A 20854-nucleotide genomic window follows, 5' to 3' on the forward strand; every position below is an offset into this window, starting at 1 on the left:
CCTGTGGCTCTTTATTTGCTCAACCATAATGGCTGTGTGGTATTTGGGTAGGTGACAGAGGCAGGGAAGGAAGCTGTGCCCCAGCAGAACCAGCTGCTGTCAGTGCACCTCAGCACTTGCATCTGTTGGCACTGTGGCCACTCCTGCCCTGTGTTTCTCTTGTAACAGCCATGGGCAAGTGCAGGCGGCTGCTGGGCCTCCCTGGCAGCTCTGTGTTGTGGAGATAATGAAGGGCTGATCAGTTTTAAATTCTTTTACCAGGGCCTTGTTTAGCTGATGCCTTTTCTAGCTCAATGTGAAAGGACTGACAGACAGACAGACATAAGTACTGTCACTGCCTGGCTAAGCCCCATTTCCTGGCTTTCAGGCATATTAGTCATTCAGCCACTGCATTAGCCTTCTGTGGACCAAATTTGTTCCAGGAAGTTTCTAGGAAACTAAAAAGTGCTTGAATACCTTCTTTCCCTCCTATTTGTTATTTGTTCAATGTTTTGGCATTGACTGAATGAAGACCAGACCAGAGTGCTTCACTTGAAGCATCATGCTGTTCCAGGGGACCAGAGATTTGATGGATGTTTCATACTTGCAAGTTTTAGACCTATGCAGGCTGAAGATGTTAGATCTATATAGATATTTTCTCTCTTTAAATCTTGCTTGTTTATTTCTACACTTCTCACTCACACCAGGACCACAAGGTCTGCTTGGTTTCTGTAGGTGGGTCATAGCAAGGCATAGCAGGTGAAAAACCCCTTGCTGTTCCTCTGGGTCTGTGGCTGTTTGGGTGCAAGGTCTGAAGCATCACGTGGAGCTTTTCTGCTCCTTGCCTAACGTCCTGCTGTGTGGGCTTGTTATCTCTCCCTTCCTTCTGCTGGGCTGTTGCTGAGCTTTTAAGGCAAGAAAAGGTGTTTGTGCTATTCTTTGGCCACACTTTTTTTAGCAGGTCTACACAGAAAACAAGTCTTTAGCCGTAGCTTGAGCTCTCTAGTGGTGTTGCTTTTGTTGCCTCTGGCTTATAAAACCAAAGGAAGGCATTTCTTCTTTTTAATTTTTTTTTATCTAGCGGTTCTTGGTGTGTTGCACAAGCCACTTCCCCTTCCCCTGGCAGAAATGTTGCCATAGCTGCCAGAGCAGCAGTGCTGGTCCAGCCCAATGCAGAGTCCTGCCCGACCCAGTGCCCACGGGGCTGTGGAACCAGGGCTGTGCCAGCCTTGCTGCTGCATCCCTGCCCATTTGTCACCACTCTTTTGGATGGTTATCAAGGCCTGAATTCAGCATTTTAAACTAAACCCAAGTAGGCTTCATTTATGGTGACAACTGAAGTGGCTCTAGGGGCCTTGTTGAGCATGAAACTCATAGAATGGTTTGGGTTGGGAGTGATCTTAAAGGTCATCTTGTTTCATCCCCCTGCCATGGACAGGGACACCTTCCACTAGACCAGGTTACTCCAAGCCCCATCCACCTGGCCTTGGACAATTCCAGGGATGGGGCGGCCACAGCTTCTCTGGGCAACCTGTGCTGGGACCTCACCACCCTCACAGGGAGGAATTTTTTCCTAATAGCCGATCTAAACCTACTCTCTGTCAGTTTGAAGCTATTCCCTCTTCTCTTGTCACTCAGATTCCTGATGAACAGTCCCCCTCCAGCTTCCTTGTAGCCCCTTCAGGCACAGGAAGGGTCTGTGAGGACTCCACACAACCTTCTCTTCTCCAGCTGAACAACCCCAACTTCCTCAGCCTGTCTCCATAGGGAAGGTGTCTTCATGCCAGCACCCATCACTGTTTGACAACACGAGCACTGACTCAAGCCTGTCTATTCTGTGTTTGTTTATTGATGCAGAGCTCAGGCAAAGTTCATCAGAAGGCAATTGATCATTATGTAATCCCTGAGAAATACGTAAGTGAGCAGTTGCTTGCATACAAAGACACCAGAGGAATGCAGTGTGTTGGGGTGGGGCAGTCACAGCTGTCAACCCCCAAATACAGCATCCACTGAAAGCACCAGGCTCTTTTACTCCTTGTTCTCTAACTCAGCGATATCTGAGCATCAGCTCTCCTGGCACAGAGACCAGACTTTCAAGGAAGCGAAGAATAGCTCACACCAAAAATATGGTGGCATGATATGACAGACCAGCTTATAAAGGATCATCCCTTGGCTTGGGGAGATACTGGGTACAAACAAGCCTTGATGAAGCAATTAGGGTTCTCTGTGGTAGTTCTTCTTTTTCTGCAAGGGAGAGTTCACCCAGGGTTTTCCTCTGCCTCACCTAGAAACTGGCCGTACTGAACTGAACGATCCAGCCTTCCGGTAACGTGTTCTTTAAAGGCTTAAAATAGTTCCTGTGTTTGTCACAATCTGGATTTCATAATAGCTGCGAGGGTGAGTCACAGGCAAAGGCCAAACAGCCGCTTCTGTCACCTGAACAGGCACCTTCCACCCCTTAAATCCATAAACTGAGCTGTGGTTTCTGTATGCCTCTACCTTCTGGGAGTAATCCTACTCATCCCCCATTCCCTGGTATTCCCAGTGTGTTTGGCAGTAGCATGTCCAGTGCCTGTCTTGCTCCAGAGGACTCCAGAAAGATCCTTAGTGTTGTACCCTGCTGGGCTCCTGGCACAGCTTTCGGGAGGTGGTTTACTGGATAACTCCTATGTGACATGTTTTCTGTTGTGGAATGCATGTTCCAGCCCTGTTCCTGCACAGACCTGTCACCATAGTCCGAGCACTGCATTGATTTGCAGAAAGGCTGGTGGTGGCCAGGACGGCTTTTTGGGTTTTAAATGACTGTAATGAATCTCACTGTAGTTCAGCAGCACCTCCTGGGCACCATGCTGGCAGCTGTCTGCTCTAATTTTTTTTTGTGCTAATTACCACCCCAAGGACAAATTATCCATGGGATTAAAATGCCCAGGAGTGGAGGAGCTAAAAGATGGAACTGGATGCTTATTTTAGGCTGACCAACTGTAATAGAATGGCATCAAACAGTTTCTTGGAATCTCACCATCTGGGTGGTTATTCTGTCCACAAATTTCACTGGAAAAATTGGAAATGCCATAAATTCCTCCATTTGGGGGTGTTTTATCTGAGAATATCCCCATGTGTTTGCCTTCTCTAGGTAAACTTCTGCTGGGTTGGGCACCCTGTAATTGGACTTTTTTTTGCAGAAAGAGTTTGCAGCCCATTTTGCAAACCCCTGTCCCCAGCCCAGCATCCACCCCCTCATCCTGATTCCTAAGCAAGCGCAGGAGGGGGTGAGAGTTGGCTGCTGGGGTGGCTCCCCCAAGGTGTGTGGGTGAGAGCAGGTTGGTTCTGACATTTCCATGGGGGATGGTGGCGTGGGGAGACTGGGACATGCTCTGCTCCCAGGTTTTTTCAGGTGCCTGTTGGGCCCCAGCATCCTGAAAGAGTTGAGCTGGCTGGGACCCTGCTGGTGGGAAGCGTGTGATGGCAGATCTCCAAGGGAAGCCCCACCTCTTCTCACAATATTTACTTCCCCTCCTTGGCCCTCTCCCAACACCCTAAGTGCAGAGCAAACACAGTGGGGCACTTTTTGCTCCCATTTGGAATTGCTGTGCTTTTTCCTGCGCTTGGTCTACTCTGTGTCTCCCCTCTCCTCCAAGCCCTGCTCTGTGGGTGTCTGGTGGCAACTTTATGAGAAACAAATTAACCTGAGCTAAAGAAACCCCCTAATTTCTTCTGAAACCAGCATGAGCTGCTGTCTTACATTTAGGTAGTGAGTCCAGATGGAAATGGATTTGTCCCCTGTGGTAAGGACACAGCTGTTCCTGCCAACTCCTGCAAATGCAGCAAGTCTTCAAACCCAGCAGAGACTCAGGGGTCTCTCATTTTCCTCTCTTTTTATGGTTTTCCCTATATTCCCTCCTGCCCTCCCTGACCTGTTCCTGGGTACACTGATACTCTCACCTAAGCTATGTAAGGCTATTCAGTGGGATTTGTGGTGTTTATACCAGGAATTAATCCTCCTGTAAGCTCCCATGCAGGTTTTCCAAACATAGAGATGTAAACTACAGAACAGTAAGAAAGGTCACAACTGGAGCTTGGCCACCTCCTCCTTCAGTGATTACATCCACAGTGGGACTTGCTCTCCTGCGGGAGAGGCAGCCTGGATTGGGTGTGATGGAAGAAAATTGGGCGATGAACTGGAATCATGCCATGGGGGTTTTCCCATGTCAGTGGGAGAAGAGCAGGTGAGTGTAGGGATTTCCACCCCTTGATCTGCTGATTCAATGCACCTCTGGGAATGCCAGGGTGCTCCTGAGTCAACAGCTCCTGTCTCGCCCCTCTCCCAGCATGTGACGCATCTCCTGGTGCAGCCCTGTGTGCTGACTGTCTCACAAACACCCTCTTGGTGTTTTGTTGCAAACTTCTAATTTTCGCAAGAATTTGAATGAATCACGTTTGCAAAATGCAGACTTGCCTTAGCAATTTTGTGAGAAGCCAAATTTTTCATGGTTTCCTAGTTATTTGGTGAATAAGATGATTAAAATGGAGGGAGAAGGTGGGAGAGCATGTGTAGTATTTTTCTTACTGTATTCTGAAGGGCTCACTAATATGCCACACTGGGAACAGTGATCAGTCCTGGGAAATCAAACACACCCTTCCTGATGCTTTACTTGCCAAGGAGGTGATCCTGAAGTTTCCCTCAGAATGTCACACAATCACAGAATGATTTAAGTTTGAAAAGATCTCCAGGATTAAAGGGTCCAACCTTTGACTGGTCACCACCTTGTCAACTAGACCAGAGCACTGAGTGCCACATCTAGTTGTTTCTTGAACACCTTCAGGGATGGTGACTTCACCTCCCTTGGGCAGCCCCTTCCAATGTTTGACAGCTCTTTCTGTGAAGAAACTCTTCCTGAACCTCCCGTGGCACAGCTTGAAGCCATTTCCTCTCATCCTGTCATTGGTTACCTAGAAGAGTCAGACCCCCACCTGGCTTCACCCTCCTGTCAGGGAATTGTAGACAGCAAGAAGGCTTGATTGGGTTGTCTGTGTACTCAGGATTTCTAGTAATTTATGCTTTCACCTGTGATATTATCAAAGAGATACTCTGAGGTTTTCTTGCTTCTTTTTTTTTTCCTCATGCTATTAACAACAGGACACATTTCCTTTTTTAAAAGTCTCTGTCTCCCCATGATGGGAAGTGGTGTGGGCTTTGGAGACTGGTGGGTGGAAGAGGGTTCTTTGGTCCTGATGCAGCATTCAGCCACTCTGTGAAGTTACAGGCAAGTTTAGGAAGCAGCAATGCATCTGCAAATTTCCCTCCTTGTGTTATGGCTGGTGCCCGCCAAGCTGAGAGTGAATTGGAGCAGTGGGAATTGTGCAAATATTGTGTGCTCCTGTCTGTCCTTGCCTTTGTTGGACTGACACTGGTTTTGTCTTGCAGGCTAAAAACAAGGAAACTGGTGCTTTAGCGGCTGCCAAAGTCATTGAAACAAAGAGTGAAGATGAACTGGAGGATTACATGGTGGAGATCGAAATCCTGGCGACCTGTGATCACCAGCACATTGTCAAGCTGCTGGGAGCGTTTTATTGGGATGGCAAGCTCTGGGTAAGAGGCTGTTGCTGTGTGTGACGTGTACAGCTGCACAGCTCTCACTCTGCTGAGAGGAAATGGCTAATCTGTGGTGAAGCACAACCTCTGGAGCAGCTTGAACATCACTGTGAGTTGGAAATGACTCACAAGCTGTGCTCTACTCACTGTGTGATCAGGGCCTGGATTTTCCCTGTGTTTTTTGATGAGCAAACTGTCTTCTAACTAAAGCTGCTTATTAATAGCCAAGGGAAGATGAAGAGATCTTCACAGTGAGACTGGAGTTATGTTTTTTCCTACCATTTGGAGTTTGTAAAAGTAGAAAATGCATTGCTGATAAGGGCATCTGTTCCCTCTCAGTTGCTATTTTAAGACATCAGCTGGAAGGATAAGTCTTCTGACTGATTTTTGTTATTTGGGGCTTACTTCTGGCTCACCATCTGTAATGCAGAGGCAGCTGATAACAAGACCTCTGCTTCCTGTGGCCGTGGAGGCACAGGGACATAAAATGCAATCAAGTGGACTAGTGCAATGGCTGGAACAGCAGGTTCCTGCAGCTCTTTCCCCTAGCCCTGCAGGTATAAATATTATTTTTTCCCTGCCTGCTGTTTTCTTTAAGACCTTGGCAGCAGAGGAAGGTGAGTGTGAAAGGCACCTTCCTGTGTGCTACCAAGGGAAAGGTGCACCCCGAGAGAGGGTGAGGACATGAACCTTTGTATACTCAAATGACTGTGTGCATGAAGATGTACCTGTGTCAGGATAGTGGAAATAAGGTGAAAATGAGGATTTCCAAACCCATCTCCTTGGCCCCATCTGCTTCTACTTATAACTGCAGGCAAGTCAGGAGAGGTGTCAAAGGCTAAATTCAGCAGCTCTGTCTTTTTCCTTCCTCTTTTCAATGTTTCAGACAACTTTGTGGCCTCCCTGAGTGATTTTACTAGAGATAAAAGAGATCTCAGCTTTTGGGACTTGCACTTGTGTGAGCTGAGCTGATAGGGCTACTAGTCCCTGGTTCTGGTGCCGAGGGCTGAGCTGGGATAATGCAATCCAGGTCTAGTTCATTCCTCAGTTAAGCAATGCAGGAGAGGGTTTTATTTGGGAATGTGTATTTAGTCAGCAAGCACCTTTTGCAATGTCAGCATGAGTTGGTGACCCTTATTATTTAAAAATCCATGGATAAAGCCCCTGATTTCTCTGTGCCACCCCACTTGGAGGACTGCAGTGCCAGCATGGAGTGTTTCTGCTCTGTGTCTTCTTGCCCCGAGGGAGCTGGGCACAAATTGTCCAGTTGGTATTTGGCTGGCTGCTAATGGTGATGCTGAGCCCTGGCTGTGTTAAAGAACAAAGCAAATATGTACCCTTCTAAGGAAGTGAAAGGCAAACATCTCTCCTAGGAGGGGACTCGGGATTTGGACAGATTGCAACTGCAGCAGAACTAATCTCAGCAAAATGAAAAAGGCAAACACACACTGAGCTTGGGTGAGACATGAGGCTGGTTTATAGTCCACCCTGTTCTGTTGGTTTCACCTCCCTGCTTTGTGCCTGGTCTGCCTGAATCTTGCATGTTGGCCTTGTTCTAAAATGTGAACCCCCTCTGCTTTCCCCTTCCACCTCCTCCCTGCAATAGGAAGCTTTGTCTTCCTTCCTGTAGGGAAAATGGATTGCAGAGCTCCTCGGCTCTGCCTTTGTCCAAGAAGTGCTTTGTAATGTCATATGCTTGCCGATCTGCTAAAATTAAACAGCCTCTTTGAAACTCCTGGAACAACAGCCTCCTGTATGAGGCTCTCCCTTGAGGGCAGGCGTTACAGCCCTGGCCATTGTTTTGGGAGGAGGATCATTCTCTTTATTTAATTATTTGGGTAGCATTTGCATTTCTTTGCTCGTGCTGTTTTTATTAGTGTTTTACTGGCTTGGAGGGAAGTAAATAAGCCAGGCTGTTATACTTCTGGAAGGCTTTTAGTCGCTACCAGGTTTTCCCTGAAGTCAGAGGCTTCCGCTTCTTGGTCACCAGGGCTGCTGGGGAAAATGTGCATCCAAATATAAACACAGCTTTGATTGTTCTGTCCATGTCCCATCCCCTCTTCTGTCTGTGCAGTTGGTTAAATCAGCATTTTCCTGGACTATTTGCATGATGGGTACATGGACTCCACTGTGCTCTTGGCTCCAAGTGGCTTTGGGTAGAGCCTCTGGGGTTGCCTGTCTGGTCAGCAATTCACTGGGGTTTCCTTGTCCTCATAGCCCAGTGTGAAAAGAGAATGTTCAAAGTGAGAAAGCAACAGGAGTGGGAGCACACAGGCAGGCTGGAAAGGGGTCCAGATGTGCCCAGCCTCCTGAATGGCAGTGGTTCTTTGGCTCTTGAATAATTTACAGCTCGGTCTGTGCCACAGTCTCAGCCAATGGTGTTGAGAGGGGTTCTTGCTAAATCAGTCTGCCCGTTTCTCTGACTCCTGAACTAACCAGGAAGATATGTAAGGAAACCTGGTCTTCATGATGGTTGCTGCTGCAGAAGCTTCCTTGTCCCCTTGAGGAGCATTGGGTCCCCTTGTCTTCTCTCTGTCAGGGTCTGGCTTTGGCCTTCAGTAACCAGGAGATTCCATGAAATAGTTACATAGGAAAAGACGTTTCTGTGCGAAGGGAAGTGCCTTATTCTACAGCCGCTGCTTTGAAATCCATAGCACTGAAATGAAAACAAAACCAGCAAATTCCTCTGGCTTTTATACCTGATTGGCATCAAACTGAAGCAGGAGAACCCCAGTTCTTGCATGGCGTAGAGCAAAGCCCACTGTGAGCCACAGGCAAGGGCTTGGAGGACCCCAGTGAGTCCCCAGGAATATAACCAATGGGACAACAGCATCCAGTATGAACTTCTTGGCATATAAATACACTGCAGAGGCTGTGCCCTCACCAGCAGCTGCTGTCTTGTTCCATTCCCCGTCCATCTTCTTTTCTTTGCTTGTGGCAGAGATCAAGAGGTCTTGTGCTGGCTGAAAACAGCCCAGGGAGGCTGCAAAACTGCTGTGGTGGGAACTTTCATGATTTTATTTTATTTTTATTACAAGCCCCATGGCATTTGATGTTCTTTTGCATAAATCCCAGCTGCTGGAAGTGCAGGCACCAAATGAAAGCTGAGAATCTCATACTATTAAAAAAAAAAAAGTCTGTTTTGAGTCCTTGTGGCTGGGACACATTTTAAAGTCTCTTTTCCTAAAGTGTGATGTAGGACTTGGAAACACAAAAGTAAATCCCCCTCACCCAATATAACACAGCTTTAAAAATGGACTTTTTAAAGCTATTTATGACTGAGGAATGGGACTGAGATCTGTGTTTGTTAGCTTGGAATCAGCAATGGTGAATTTGCACTGATAATTATTAGTACATGGGAAAGAAAAACAACAGATCTTGTGTCCCTCTTGAGGGCTGTGAGTTTGAGTATTTTTATCTCCTCCAAAACAACAAAAAAATACTGAAGCCTCAAAGGAAGGGAGGAACTTTTGATCTCCTGTTTCTGAATACCTCTGCTGTTCCTGAGTGTCTCCTCCCACAGACAGAGGAATGATAAGGTGACCGAGGAGGAGAGTCTTGTTTGCTGTGATAAACTTGAACTTTCATGCTGGAAATCTCTGCTCCCAGGAGATGGTGACTGTCTACGATGGACAACACAGCACAGGATGGCAGCTGATCCATAGAGCATGGCAGGAAACCCAGGATCCTTCCTACTGGAACCTGTCAAGATGCTCCAACAGAGAGTCTGTGGGGTTCTCTGGAAATGAGTTGAAATGTCATTTAGCCCCAGGGATTTAACCAAAGGACTGTGTCAGTGGTGATACAACCTTTTAGCAAAGCATCGGGGAATTCTCTCCCCCTCCTTCCTTTTCTATATCCCATGGTTGCTATAGCAAACGGGTTTTTGAATAAACAGACTTTTCCTGGAGATCAAAGCAAAAATCACTGTACCATACAGGTAACCCTGCCTCGCCAGAGCATTTTGGGAATGGTTAATTTAATCAGCTTAGAGTTTCCTCTCCCTGGCCCACTGTGTGGGTATGTAACTTGTAGAGCTGGCAGAGAGACAACAGCTTTATACTAGTCTTTGTACTTGCCTTAAAAGTCTTTTGCATTTTCTGTGGGCAGGCCCTGACCTGTTTAGCCAGGGACTTTTTGGATTGCTCCCCCCTTTGATATGGATGTTGACTGGAGATTTGGGCATTCTTGAAAATCCTGTAGGATAAATAAATGTTCATTATCCCATGCACTAGACTGCAGGGCTATGTAAAGCATCTACAGCTTTTAATTCTCTTAAGTTGGAAATACCTTTTCTTTAAAACAAACAGAAAAGAAAGCTGATAACAGTATTGGATTCCCTACAGTTTTCCTTAGCAAAGGGAGGTTATAACAACTTACAGGGATGTCTTGCAGGGTGAGCAGCCTGAGCCTGGCTGGGTGCCTGCAGGATCCTGTTTGCATGAATGCTGGACCAGACCAGGGCTCTCCAGGCTGCCCAGTCCTCTGTCCCTGAGGAATCTGATGGTGATTCGTGTCCCTTTAAAACTTCACTTGGCAGGAGGGCTGCAGTCTAAACTGGCCCTTCCTACTTGGCCTTGTTCTCCTGAAGCTTTGTACCAAACTTCCCCTAAAGTGCTCAAACAGTTGTTTGCAGCTCTCCAGAGTCAAACTGCATGTTGTGCTGGGGCACAGCAGAGACGGAGACAAACAAAGTGATCCCAAACTTTGTTAAACAGCTTGACAGTGTCCTAGAGGAACAACCCTTTCCTTTCTCTTCCTCCTTCCCCCAGCTGCAGAAATGTAAATCCCTTCCAGATATAGCTGTGCCCTGAGACACCCTGTGCTGGGTTGCTGGCTGGGCCATGCTCTGGTTCCCGTGAGCTGCTGCAGGATAAGCCCCACTGGGCAAACCAGTGTGGGGGTGGTGTTTGCTGGACCGGTTTCTAAATTCCCGCCAGTCCAGAATTTGGGCAGAATGGCAAAACTTCCACAGTAACTTCTGCAGAGTGGGTAGGCAAGGAGCAAATGTGGGCAGACATTTGCACACATGGGGACAGGGCATTTCTTGGCCCTGAAGGCTGGGAGGGCAGCAGTGTCCTCCCCCTGTCCTTAGGGTCAGCTGGACGCACATCATCTTGGCCAGAACTGGAACTGGAAAAAGTGATGTAGCCCAGTGGTTTTTTCACACTTCCCTGGTCTTCCAGGGTCAAACAATTTATTCTTCAGAGTGACAGAGTATCATAACTAATGAAGTGAGTGATCACTTCTGCTCCAACTCTGCCAGCTGGGATGCTGCAAAGCACAGGCCTGGGTGGCATCCTCCTTGCCTCCTCTCCCTGCCACCAGCTGTCTGTCTGTGGAGCAGTAAGGCTTCTCTTTGCCTTGCTATTCTGCAGACTGTTGCCTTTCCCAGAAACATGGAGGTCTAAGTCTTCTTCTGCTGGAAAGCTGGGCAGCAAGTTCTGAGAGACCAACATATATCCTCCATTCTGTGAATGTGAGCTTTAGCATTCATAGTCCTGGCAAAGTCACTGTAAATCCTGTTCTGGGAAAAATTGGGAGTTTCCCTTAAAGCAGGGATGGAAATTGAGTGATTTTTTACCCACTACCAAGAATGACTTATGCAGCAGGCAAATTACCATATCCCAGCTGAGTTCAAAAGTGTTTCTACAGGTAGCAACATGACAACCCAAACTAGAACAGAAGCCTTTGTCTGCCACCCTTTATACAGGACAACATTGCACGAAAAGGTTATTGAAGCAGTAATAATGCTTTGTGATTACACAGCCTTGTCATCTGAACACCGTGGAATGCTTTATAAAAGAGATCTGGTGTCATTATCCCAGCCATAAGAGTGGAGACACAGACAAGAATTTGCCTAAAGTTTACCCAGGAGCCTTGGGAATTAGGCTTATGTGCGGAATTGCAGTCCAGGGTTATAACCATGAGGGCAGAGTTTTATGTAAAGAAAGCAGCAGACTATAGGCAAATCACTTTTTAAAGTACTTGAAAACTTTGTTTAGAACTGAATTATAATGAGCCACGTTCCCACTTGGCTGGCTCTCAAGGGAAATGCTAAGAGACAATGTTTGCATATAAGCAAATATTTATGGACTACCTATGTATAGGAGACAGTGCCTTGAAACCTAGTTTCAGCCTAAGCCCCGGGACAAGGGATACCTTGCAGGTTTAGACTTTTTTATTTGGAAGGGAGGGATATCCTTTTGCAGACCTTCTGGCTTGGGGTGCTTTCCATTGACTTCAAAGCTCTCACTGAAACAGTTAAATACCAATACTCATGTTATGTGATGGATCCAGGCATCTTGTGTGTGAATTTGGGGATGGTTAGGAAAAACAGTTATTTCTAGAGAGATGCCAGGCAGGAGTGGAAAACTTTTAAAGTCTTTTGCCACCCCTTCAGTGAGTTGTCCTCCTGGCCAGGCGAGGCTTTGGGACAGGGGTGGAACGGCTGACTGTTAGATGTCAGGAAGCTTGTCCTGGGTCAAACTCCAGCTCTCAAAGTGAGCTTTGCCCTTTTGAAATGCATCATCTATTTTAGTTGCTGACACAAAATGTGGGGCACTTGAGGTTGGTGAATCTTCCCACTGAAGAAGCAACTTGTTCCTTTTAGCTATTTATATTTGAAATGATTTTCTGAGTTTTGCTTCCCATCCAGTAACAAATGCCCTCAGTGAACTGAGTGGCCTCTAAACACTGACTAAGTTGGTGAGAAAAGGGGATCCCAGTCACAGCCCTCCAAGCAGCAAAGGCTTTACCCCGTGCCTGGGCAGAGAGCCATGGCCTGTGTGTTTTTTCTGGTTTCTATAGCAAAGAGCAGCTCTGGCCTTCCTCCCTCTGTCCCTGCTCTGTAGAGCACAACGCTGGGAGCCCAGAATGGTTGGAACCAGTTGTGGTCTGATCCTTGAAGGGGAACTGCTGAAGAAATCCATGTGCATTGCAATTAGCCCTTCCTGCAGTACTCAGCATCCCAGGTACCCTGGTTACAGCAAAGCTAACCCTCACTGCCCTGCATCTTGGAGCTGTTTGCATTTGCTGGCCATGGGTGGTTTTGGATTCTGGATTTTTGGGATGCTGGTTAGCAAGTCAGGATGCTGAGTTCAAGGGGATTGGATAGCAGCCCTTTTCAAAAGGAACTCAATGCCCTTTGTGGTTCTAGCAAGCGAAAAGGTGTTTTTTACAGCATCAAAACCATTTGGTTAAATTAAAAGGAGTTTTAATTTGCCAAAATTTCAGTAGGAATGGGAATATTTTTGCCAACTGTTGGGGGTAGTTCAAGGAAATGTTTCGTCATCTCAGAGTGATTTAGTTATGAGGAACTCATCCCCAGTTTCCCTAAAATCAGCAGGGAGCTCTGCATTTCACGAGGAGTATTCAGTTCTATCTGACTTTGTTCTCCATAAAGTTTTCCATCTCTAAAACTCTATAAGCCTTCGGTTCTTCACTCGCTGCCCTGCATCTTCTTCCCCCACTCTTTATGGGGGCAGACTTTTTTTATTTCAAATATTTTTCTCTGTAGGTTTTTCTGTTCGGAAAAGAGGGCAGAAAGGTTTATTATATTTTAAGTCTCTGAATAGTGTCCTTGTTTGTAAGGGAAAATTGGCAAGCCTGGAGCACTCTCTTACAGAAAGCTAATTATTTTGTGCCCACCTACAGCATACTTGCCATGTCAGGCAAACTTTTGACATTTATGCTTCTCTGTGGCAGAAAAGAGGCTTCTGGTGGTTTCTGTATTGTTTTATGCTTCTCTCCAGTGTGTGCTGAGGACTGGTTGGGAGGGGAGAACAGAGCTGGTGGCTTTTGCAGATACTTGAGTGTTTGTCCCCTCTTGTGTTGGTGGCCTACTGGCCTCGTGTGGCTCTAGGAATGAGGTCAGGAAGGATGTCGTGTGTCCTTAGTGTGTAAAGAGGCTGCTTTCATCTCTTGCCCTGTCTTCAGCCCCCAGCAAACAACTGGAGCAGCTCAGCCTTGCTTTGAATCAGCCCATCTGGCATATGAGCAACACTGGCGTAATCTGCTCCCCATTTTCATACAGCCCTTTGGCATGTGTTGGGTGAAAAGCATTGAGCAGGAGATTGGTGGGGAAAGTGCCAAGTTAAGTGGGTGTTGGAATGCAATCCACCTCCTCCCTCTGCTCCATAATGTAAACTTAGTCCTTGGACTTCAGTCAGAGCAGGGCAGGTTGGCTGAGATAACGGGGAGACTCAGCATACTTCCAAACAGAACTGCACTGGTCAGCACAGCCCTCGATTTTAAAGGAGGGAGTGGATCTGACCAAATGGTATGTAAAAGCCAAGGTGGTACTCCCCAAAACCAGCCTCTGTGGTCCTGCACATCCCTGTGCTATGGGAGGAGAGGGGCCCTGCTCCTAGAGGTCTGATCTGGCATTGCTTGTCCTGCCTCCTCTTGCAGCAGACAGGAGAGCACAGCTTTGTTGTTAACCACCAGAACCCGGGTTTGATGTCACACAGATGGGGTCAAGGACATGCCCCTTAGCCCTGACTAAACATGGTTTCTATGCCTAAATGTGTTCTTTCCAGCAGTGAGGAAAGAACAGCTCTGTCCTCTGGTGTTTGTGTCACTCAGAAGCTGAAGCCCTTTTCTCAGCCCTGGGAGGCAGAAATGTATCCAAGATTTTGCTGGAGCCATGCATATGGGCTCAGCCCATCACCCAAAGGGACTTGATGGGCTTGGATGGACAGGAGATGGAGCCAAGTTGCTCTTCTCTCTGTTCTCAGGTGCTTGGAGGCACTGGGTGCTGGTGAAAGCCCCAACAGATAAGTGGGGCTGGATATGAGCTGTTCATAGAGAGTGTGCCTGGCCTGCTCTGGGCCATAGCTGCACTGTGGAGATGGTGCTGGCATCTCAGGGTACATATGAATGCTGATGTCCGTGTTCCAGGTGGACACTGTGCACAGGACTGGGCTCTAGCACATTGGTCTCAGGATGGGGTTTGAGGTCTGTATCCGTCATTTATCTGGGCAGCTTTTGTGGAAATGACCATCTATGTTCTTTGTGCTATGCTTTATATTTGTTGCAGCCAGTGTTGCTGGACCAAGGATGTCCCCTCCGTGTGATTTGTGCAGATCTTGGTCTCTGCTCCAGTTGCTCCTGACCTTGTCAGAGTCCTCTTGATGCTGTGATTAGGTTCAGAGTTTGAGAATGGAGTCAGCTGTTGCCTCTGTCCTTTATTTTCCACAGCATCTCTATTATGAGGCCAAGCAGTACTGTGAGAAGGCCACCAGCAAGCTGCTGGGTGACAGCCATCCTGAAGAACTGGATGAGAAAACTGGAATTTAGTAGCCAGTGAACCACAGTTGTGGGTAACAGGTCAGGAAACTTCCTGCAGTGCTAGAACCAGGACTGAGGGGCTGTAGGAAGATGCCGTCCTGGACTTGCTCAGTCTCCTCTGCCTCTGAGTCAAGACCAAAAGCCCTAGAGACTGTCTGGGCTCTCAGCTTCCCACCACTCCTGCAGGGCTTGGGAAGAAGTTTGTCTTGCCCAGAGTGTGTGATCCAAATGCTGGGAGGAGAGACCTGCCTTGTTGTGACTCCTCTGTTTTGGATGGAGAGGTCTAGACCATTTCCTCCCTCTCCTCCTGCCTTCCTTCCACCACCTGCAATGCCAGGGGAATCATCCTATGCTATGGGTGCCATGATGCCAGTGTGGGTTGTGTGAGGAGCCTCCAGAAAACCCTGGCCCTGCCCTGCGCTCAATTCACTGAAGGGGGACTGTGCCCACTCCAAAGCCAGGAAATGTTTTGGGTGGGTTTGGGCAGCACACAGAGGAGGTCTGTTCCCAAGTAGGGCTCCTCCTGCACTACCAGGGAGGGGATGTGATCTCTCTCATGCCTGTGTGTTTGCTCTGCAGGGTTAGAGGAGAGGGAGGAAGGCATGGGGCTGGGGCTCCTTTCTGGCAGCGGAAGGGCGGCACCGGCTTTCGTGGCCAAAGCCTGCACCCTCTGCAGCCGCAATGCAGGGAGCTCGGCCAGCTGTCCCCGTGGGGCTGGGGGCTCTCTGGGGGGACCAACCTCTCCCTGCCTGGCTGGAAGGGCAGAAGCAGGGGCTGACAGAGCGGGGAAGGGCTCTGCAGCTGCAGAGGCAGCGGCTGTTACTCAATGCATTCATCTGTTGAAATGCTGGCAGGGGTACATGCTCTGTGGTTTTCACCCGAGGTGATGCTGCCATGTGGTGCTGCCTTGGTGGCTTTCTTACCTCCCAGCCATCAGTTTCGCTGCAACAGAAGGAGGATCCAGACTTCCCCCTTTGGGCAATCCCCTTATGGAAAAGCTGGGTCTACTTGCTAAAAAGCAGCTTTGTAAAATTCACCCTAAGAGGGTTTCTTTCCCCCTTCCCTCCCATACTCCAGCATAAGCAGGGGGCTTTTTTCCCCTTGTCGTGGGGCTGAGCAAGGTGGTGGCTCCCATATTGATGAACCTTTGGAAGCACCATCCATTGCCTGGATACTCTAGGAGGAAGGGTGGGCTTTGGCGCACAGCATTGCTGACTCAGCACATCGACCAGCAGGCAGGGTGAGTGCAGTGACAGGCAGCGTGGGAGATGTGCAGCACCTGGAGCATGGAGGTTTTGTAGGTGGGAATCTGTAGTGGGAGTCTCTGTAACTGTTCTGTGCTGCCCTCCCCACCCACCCTCACACCAGGCAGCTCATCTCTCTCTGCAGCACCAGGACAGCACCAGGCTCTGGCTCTTTCTCTTTTCCCTTCTTTGTTGCATTTTTGCTGAATGCAGAGGATTCCTCTGGATCACGGGAGCTGTTGTTTTTGCTGCCTTTCTTCTGCTTTTCCTGTAAGTGGGTGGGCAGTGCCAGGAAAGCCCTGCTCTCCCTGCTGCAGGGCCCACACAGGCACATCTGCCCTGGCTCCTTCCTCCTGCCTCTTCCTCCTAGCTCTCCTCGTGGGGATAACCCAGGGACCCACTGTGATCCCCCTGCACTGGCAGCTCTGCATGGAGCAGGACTGAATCCCCTGATGGTGACTGTGGCTGGGGCCAGCTGTGACACACCCTGATCCATCTCCATGCCCTGCTCCAACTTGGAGAACATCAAGATGGAAATTCCTGCTAATGGCAGCAACCCCCCAGGAGCTTTATGCCAACATGACATTCTGGAGAAGCGGAATATGGAACAGGTGTGATGACTGGCAAGAAGGGAACCTCAGAATATTTCCTTCACTAGCTTGCTCTCTAAATGGAGCACAGTTTACCAAATTTACTTTTCTTATCTCCCCAGCCCCCTCTGTGCCAACACAAGGCAGGAGAACTGGTGGCTGTGCTGGAGGGTGCTTTCTGCTGCAGGTGACAAGGACGGTGCTAAGTTGCCCCAAAATTGTGGCAGAGCCACGAGGCTGCGCGTGGGCGACAGCAGCAGCCACGGCAGCAGGATGCTGCGGGTTACCTTCTCCCCAACGGCGGGCAGCTGCTTAAACAAACAAAATGAAACCCTCTGCTGAAGATTAGGAGAGGAAATTGCTGAACTACTTCAGTTTTGAAGCTGTTCCTGGGCCAGGCAGGGTGGAACTGGGTGGATCTGGGAGCAGGTGGATCCTGGGGGCACAGGCAGCTTTCCATGCCCGCTGGCACTGCTGCCCAGAGCTGGGTGGGAAGGGTGGGTGATTATTGTGCTTGGCACACTGCACACACAGTGCTGGAGTACCACTGTGACCCCAAAGTGATTGGACTCTTAAACATGCAAATGCACAAGCAGCAAAGTCACAGGAAAAGCCTCCAGGCACCCGTCACCTCCAGTGACTTGGGAGCAACTGGGCTGCCAGCCAAGAGCTCCTCTGTCCTAAGGGGACCTGGTGGCCTCCCTGCACTCCGTGGGAAATGCCTGGCTGCCCAGGGCTGCCACCCCCGAGATGTGCTGCCCCCAGCTTTCCCAGCTGATGGCTTTTGTTTTCCACCCCTCTCTCCCTTTCTGACTGGAAGAGGCATTTCTCCAGCAGTGCCGAGGGAAGGGTTCGTGGGCCCCTGCCCTCTGACATGCCAATCGGGTGAGTAAGAGCTGGGCTGAGGGTGCGTCCTCTCCTCTTAATTGAATTTCAATTGCAAGCCCTGCTCAGGGACATCAGCTGTTCCACCCTTGGCGACCATGCAGTGTTTGGTAAAATTATCTTTCAAGATAAGCTTTTTGTACTTTTTTTTTAACGTTATAGAAAGTTCCAGGAGTTCAAACACACCCAAAAGGCAGGGCCGGTCCTGCCGAGGGTGGGAGGAGCAACCAGGATCTCTGTCCCACCTGGGAGGACCTGGGCAGGAGATGCTGTTCCTAGTTTGTCAGACCCCGATGACTGCACTGGACACTATTTCATCCTAGATTTGTTTTCTAGATTGGTGTCCCTCTGCTCCTCAGGTGAAGCTGCTGGAGAGATTCTCCTGCCACAGTGTCTAATCTGCTCTCTTGAGCTGTTAAGTCATATAATGCTTTTTCATAACGTGAAAACCTTTGCTCCTGTACAACTTGAAGATCTGTGCCTTTAAGAGCACTTCATTTAAGCCATAGCTGTTTCATACATATGTATGTACATTTATCCTCCTGGGTAACCTCAGGCTGACTGGACTCTGCTTCCTCTCCTGCCAGTCAGTCATTTATTACTTAAGCAGCCCAGGAAAGGGCTCCAGCCTCCCCTGCATGCCTTGCTTCCACTTGGGCTACAAAATGTTTCCAGATCTTGCTGTACCTAAAGGCAGGATTAGGATGAGCCATGGGAAAAATCAAGGCCACCAGCAAAACCCTTTAACTTGAGTGGACTTCTTGTTTCAAATTTAAGTTAAAATTTAGTTTTACCCATTGCATACGTTTCCTGAAAAGGAAAGACTTTGTGCCTTCTGTGTGCAGACCTCTTCAATCATGCTGTTTCATTAAAGGTTTTTATTTAAAGTGTGGCACAAAGGTTTTGAGAGGTAGTGAGAGAAGGTTCTTTTTTCTGTCTACAAACTAGCTGCCCAAATCTGCTCCCATGCAGCTCAAGCATCCCTGTGGAGCTGTGACTGAGCCCAGAGCAGTTGCTGAGTTCCTTGGCTTTAGTGTCAGAGCTGAGGGCTCTGTCTGCAGCAGCGAGTTGGTCGTGTAGCTCAGCTCAGAGATGGAGCTACCAGTAAATTTTGGTATGGTTGTAACTGCCTACAGACTGAAAACTAAAATGCTGATAATGTGTAATCCCTGGGATTTGTAAGTGCTTTGAAGTGGCAGAAGGAGGGAGAGCCCCTGTTGCTGCATGTCCCTCCAGCAGCTCTGCACAGCAGAGAGGTTGGGCAGCCTTTGGCGAGGAAGTCTCTGGATTACTTGTGTGGAGGAAATCATTATAAACAGGATGTTTGCTCCAGCCCAATTCCAGGCTGCTCACTGCAGACCCCCTGGCAGGCACTGGACCCCAACCAAAAGGAGGAGGAAGTGTGGGTGCTCCCCACCCAGCACTTATTAGTGCGAAGGAGCCGCTTTTGGGATGTTGGCAGTGGGGCAGAGCCATCCCATGGGTCTCATATCTCTGGTTCATGAGACCAGAGGAAATTTTTTGGGACAGGGTGTGTGAAAACACTGCTTTTTCAGTGCTTCTGTGGCTCCTCAGCCAACCCTGGACAAGGTCCCATCTCTGCAGGTTGCAGGGGGATTGTGGGGATGGTCAAGCAGTGCACAGGGAGCAGCCCAGGGCAGTGTTGTGAGGTGAGGTTCATCAGTTGGCACTGTCACTGGAGTGGTTACTGCTCCAGTGGACTTTCAGGGACACCTCAGTAAAGGAGCAGTCAGCCCATATAGCAAACCATGTGGAAACAGCCCTCAGAAAAGTTAAATGATCTTCCCAACTTGTTCCTTGGAGTGGCCCAGTGGCAGACTGCCTGCCCGAGGGTGTCAGAGACTATCCCACCATCCCCCTCCCTGCTGTGGCTCTGGGGATGGTGCCTGCACAGCCTCTGCCCCCTGTGAGCTTCCTTCATCTCCCAGCTCACACGCACAGATGGCCATGTCCTGCTGCCACCAGGCCTGCCTTCCTACCTTCTTTAATAGTAAAACGTTTTCCAGGCTGGCCCTGCTCCTGGAAGGAAGCATGCATGGATTGTGATCTATGGAATTTACAGTTGAGTTTGTTTAAATAGAACTTTCTGTGCTGAAATGAGCTCATTGATTTTTTGGTTGTTCAGACCATCTGACCACACCCATGATTTTTCTTTGGCATCTCTGCCCTTGTTGGAAATACATATTTTTAAGTTTTCCTTGTTTCTTGTATTTCCAGTGCCTGACTTACAGCCTGCTATGCCTACATAAACATGCATGGTTCAGATGGACTGATTCTTCTCATTTTCTCATTGCTAGACTATGAACCCAAATGAAATTCTGTGAGGTGCAATGCATCCCACGCAGATCCAGAGTTGTGTGGATTGTTCTTGGCCCTTTCTCATTTAAAAGCTCAGTGTATCTGACCAGAGCACAGTTTGGCTGTGCCAGCTGTGCCCCTGGTAGGAGACTTCAGCCCAGCATCTGCCTGGAGGACCAGATCACTCACTCTTGGCTGGTCTGGGCTGGTGGTAGGTTGGATGGTCTGGCAGAGGACATGTCCCACAGGCGGGATCATGGTGCATTGTGCCATGAGCAAGGTGGATGACCCAGCAGAGTCCCCCCTAAGAGTGAGGGAAAGCCCTTGGCCTTCCAGGTGGCAGGTTGTCACCAGTGTGGGGCTCATTTAAGGTTTATTTCTGGTGCTTTGGGCTCTGAGGAGCCCAGGAAGGGCTGATATCTACTGGTGGTGTTAATCTGCTCTGATCAATGGGATGAGAAAGACTATAAAAAATACTATAATAATGAGCCTCCTAGACCTGTGCTGCAGAGATGATGGGGTACAGGTCTCCAGTGAAGTTCTGTGCTTGGGTAGACCACAAGAGGAGACAGTTCTTGCCTTTCCATTTGTTAGTGGAGCTGCTGATGCTCTGATTCAAGGTATTAACTCATGCAAGAGAAAAAAGTTTTGATGTGGCCCATTGGTGTGAGGGTTCAGATGGCCCACTGACAATCTTCCTGCCAGGCTCCTGCTTGGATCTGTGTCAAGTATGTATATTGGTTCTCCTGGTTTGTGAATGGCTCAAATGTCTTTCCAATTGCTTTTCTCCATCTGTCTGTTTCAAGTGCTTCACTAGCACTGGCCTCTGGTTTATTCTTCTCTGTTTCTTCTGATGGCACCTGTGTCACAGCTGCCTGGGTTTGTCCTCTCAGCATTGTCTCCATCCTGATCTTGGACCTGGGCTGATTCTCACAGAGCAATTGCAAGTTTGC

General features: G+C 48.6%; 1 protein-coding gene across 1 annotated transcript in view; it reads left to right on the forward strand.

Annotated features, from left to right (window-relative positions):
• The window catches only part of STK10 (serine/threonine kinase 10), a 46439-nt gene that overhangs the window by 5777 nt on the left and 19808 nt on the right, over positions 1-20854 (forward strand). Inside the window, exon 2 of the mRNA XM_071570229.1 lies at positions 5405-5569. Within this exon, the coding sequence (XP_071426330.1) occupies positions 5405-5569 (165 nt within the window). The remainder of the gene's footprint in view (positions 1-5404; positions 5570-20854) is intronic.

This window comes from Pithys albifrons, chromosome 15 (genome assembly GCF_047495875.1).
Source record: "Pithys albifrons albifrons isolate INPA30051 chromosome 15, PitAlb_v1, whole genome shotgun sequence".
Classification (NCBI taxonomy): Eukaryota; Metazoa; Chordata; class Aves; order Passeriformes; family Thamnophilidae; genus Pithys; species Pithys albifrons.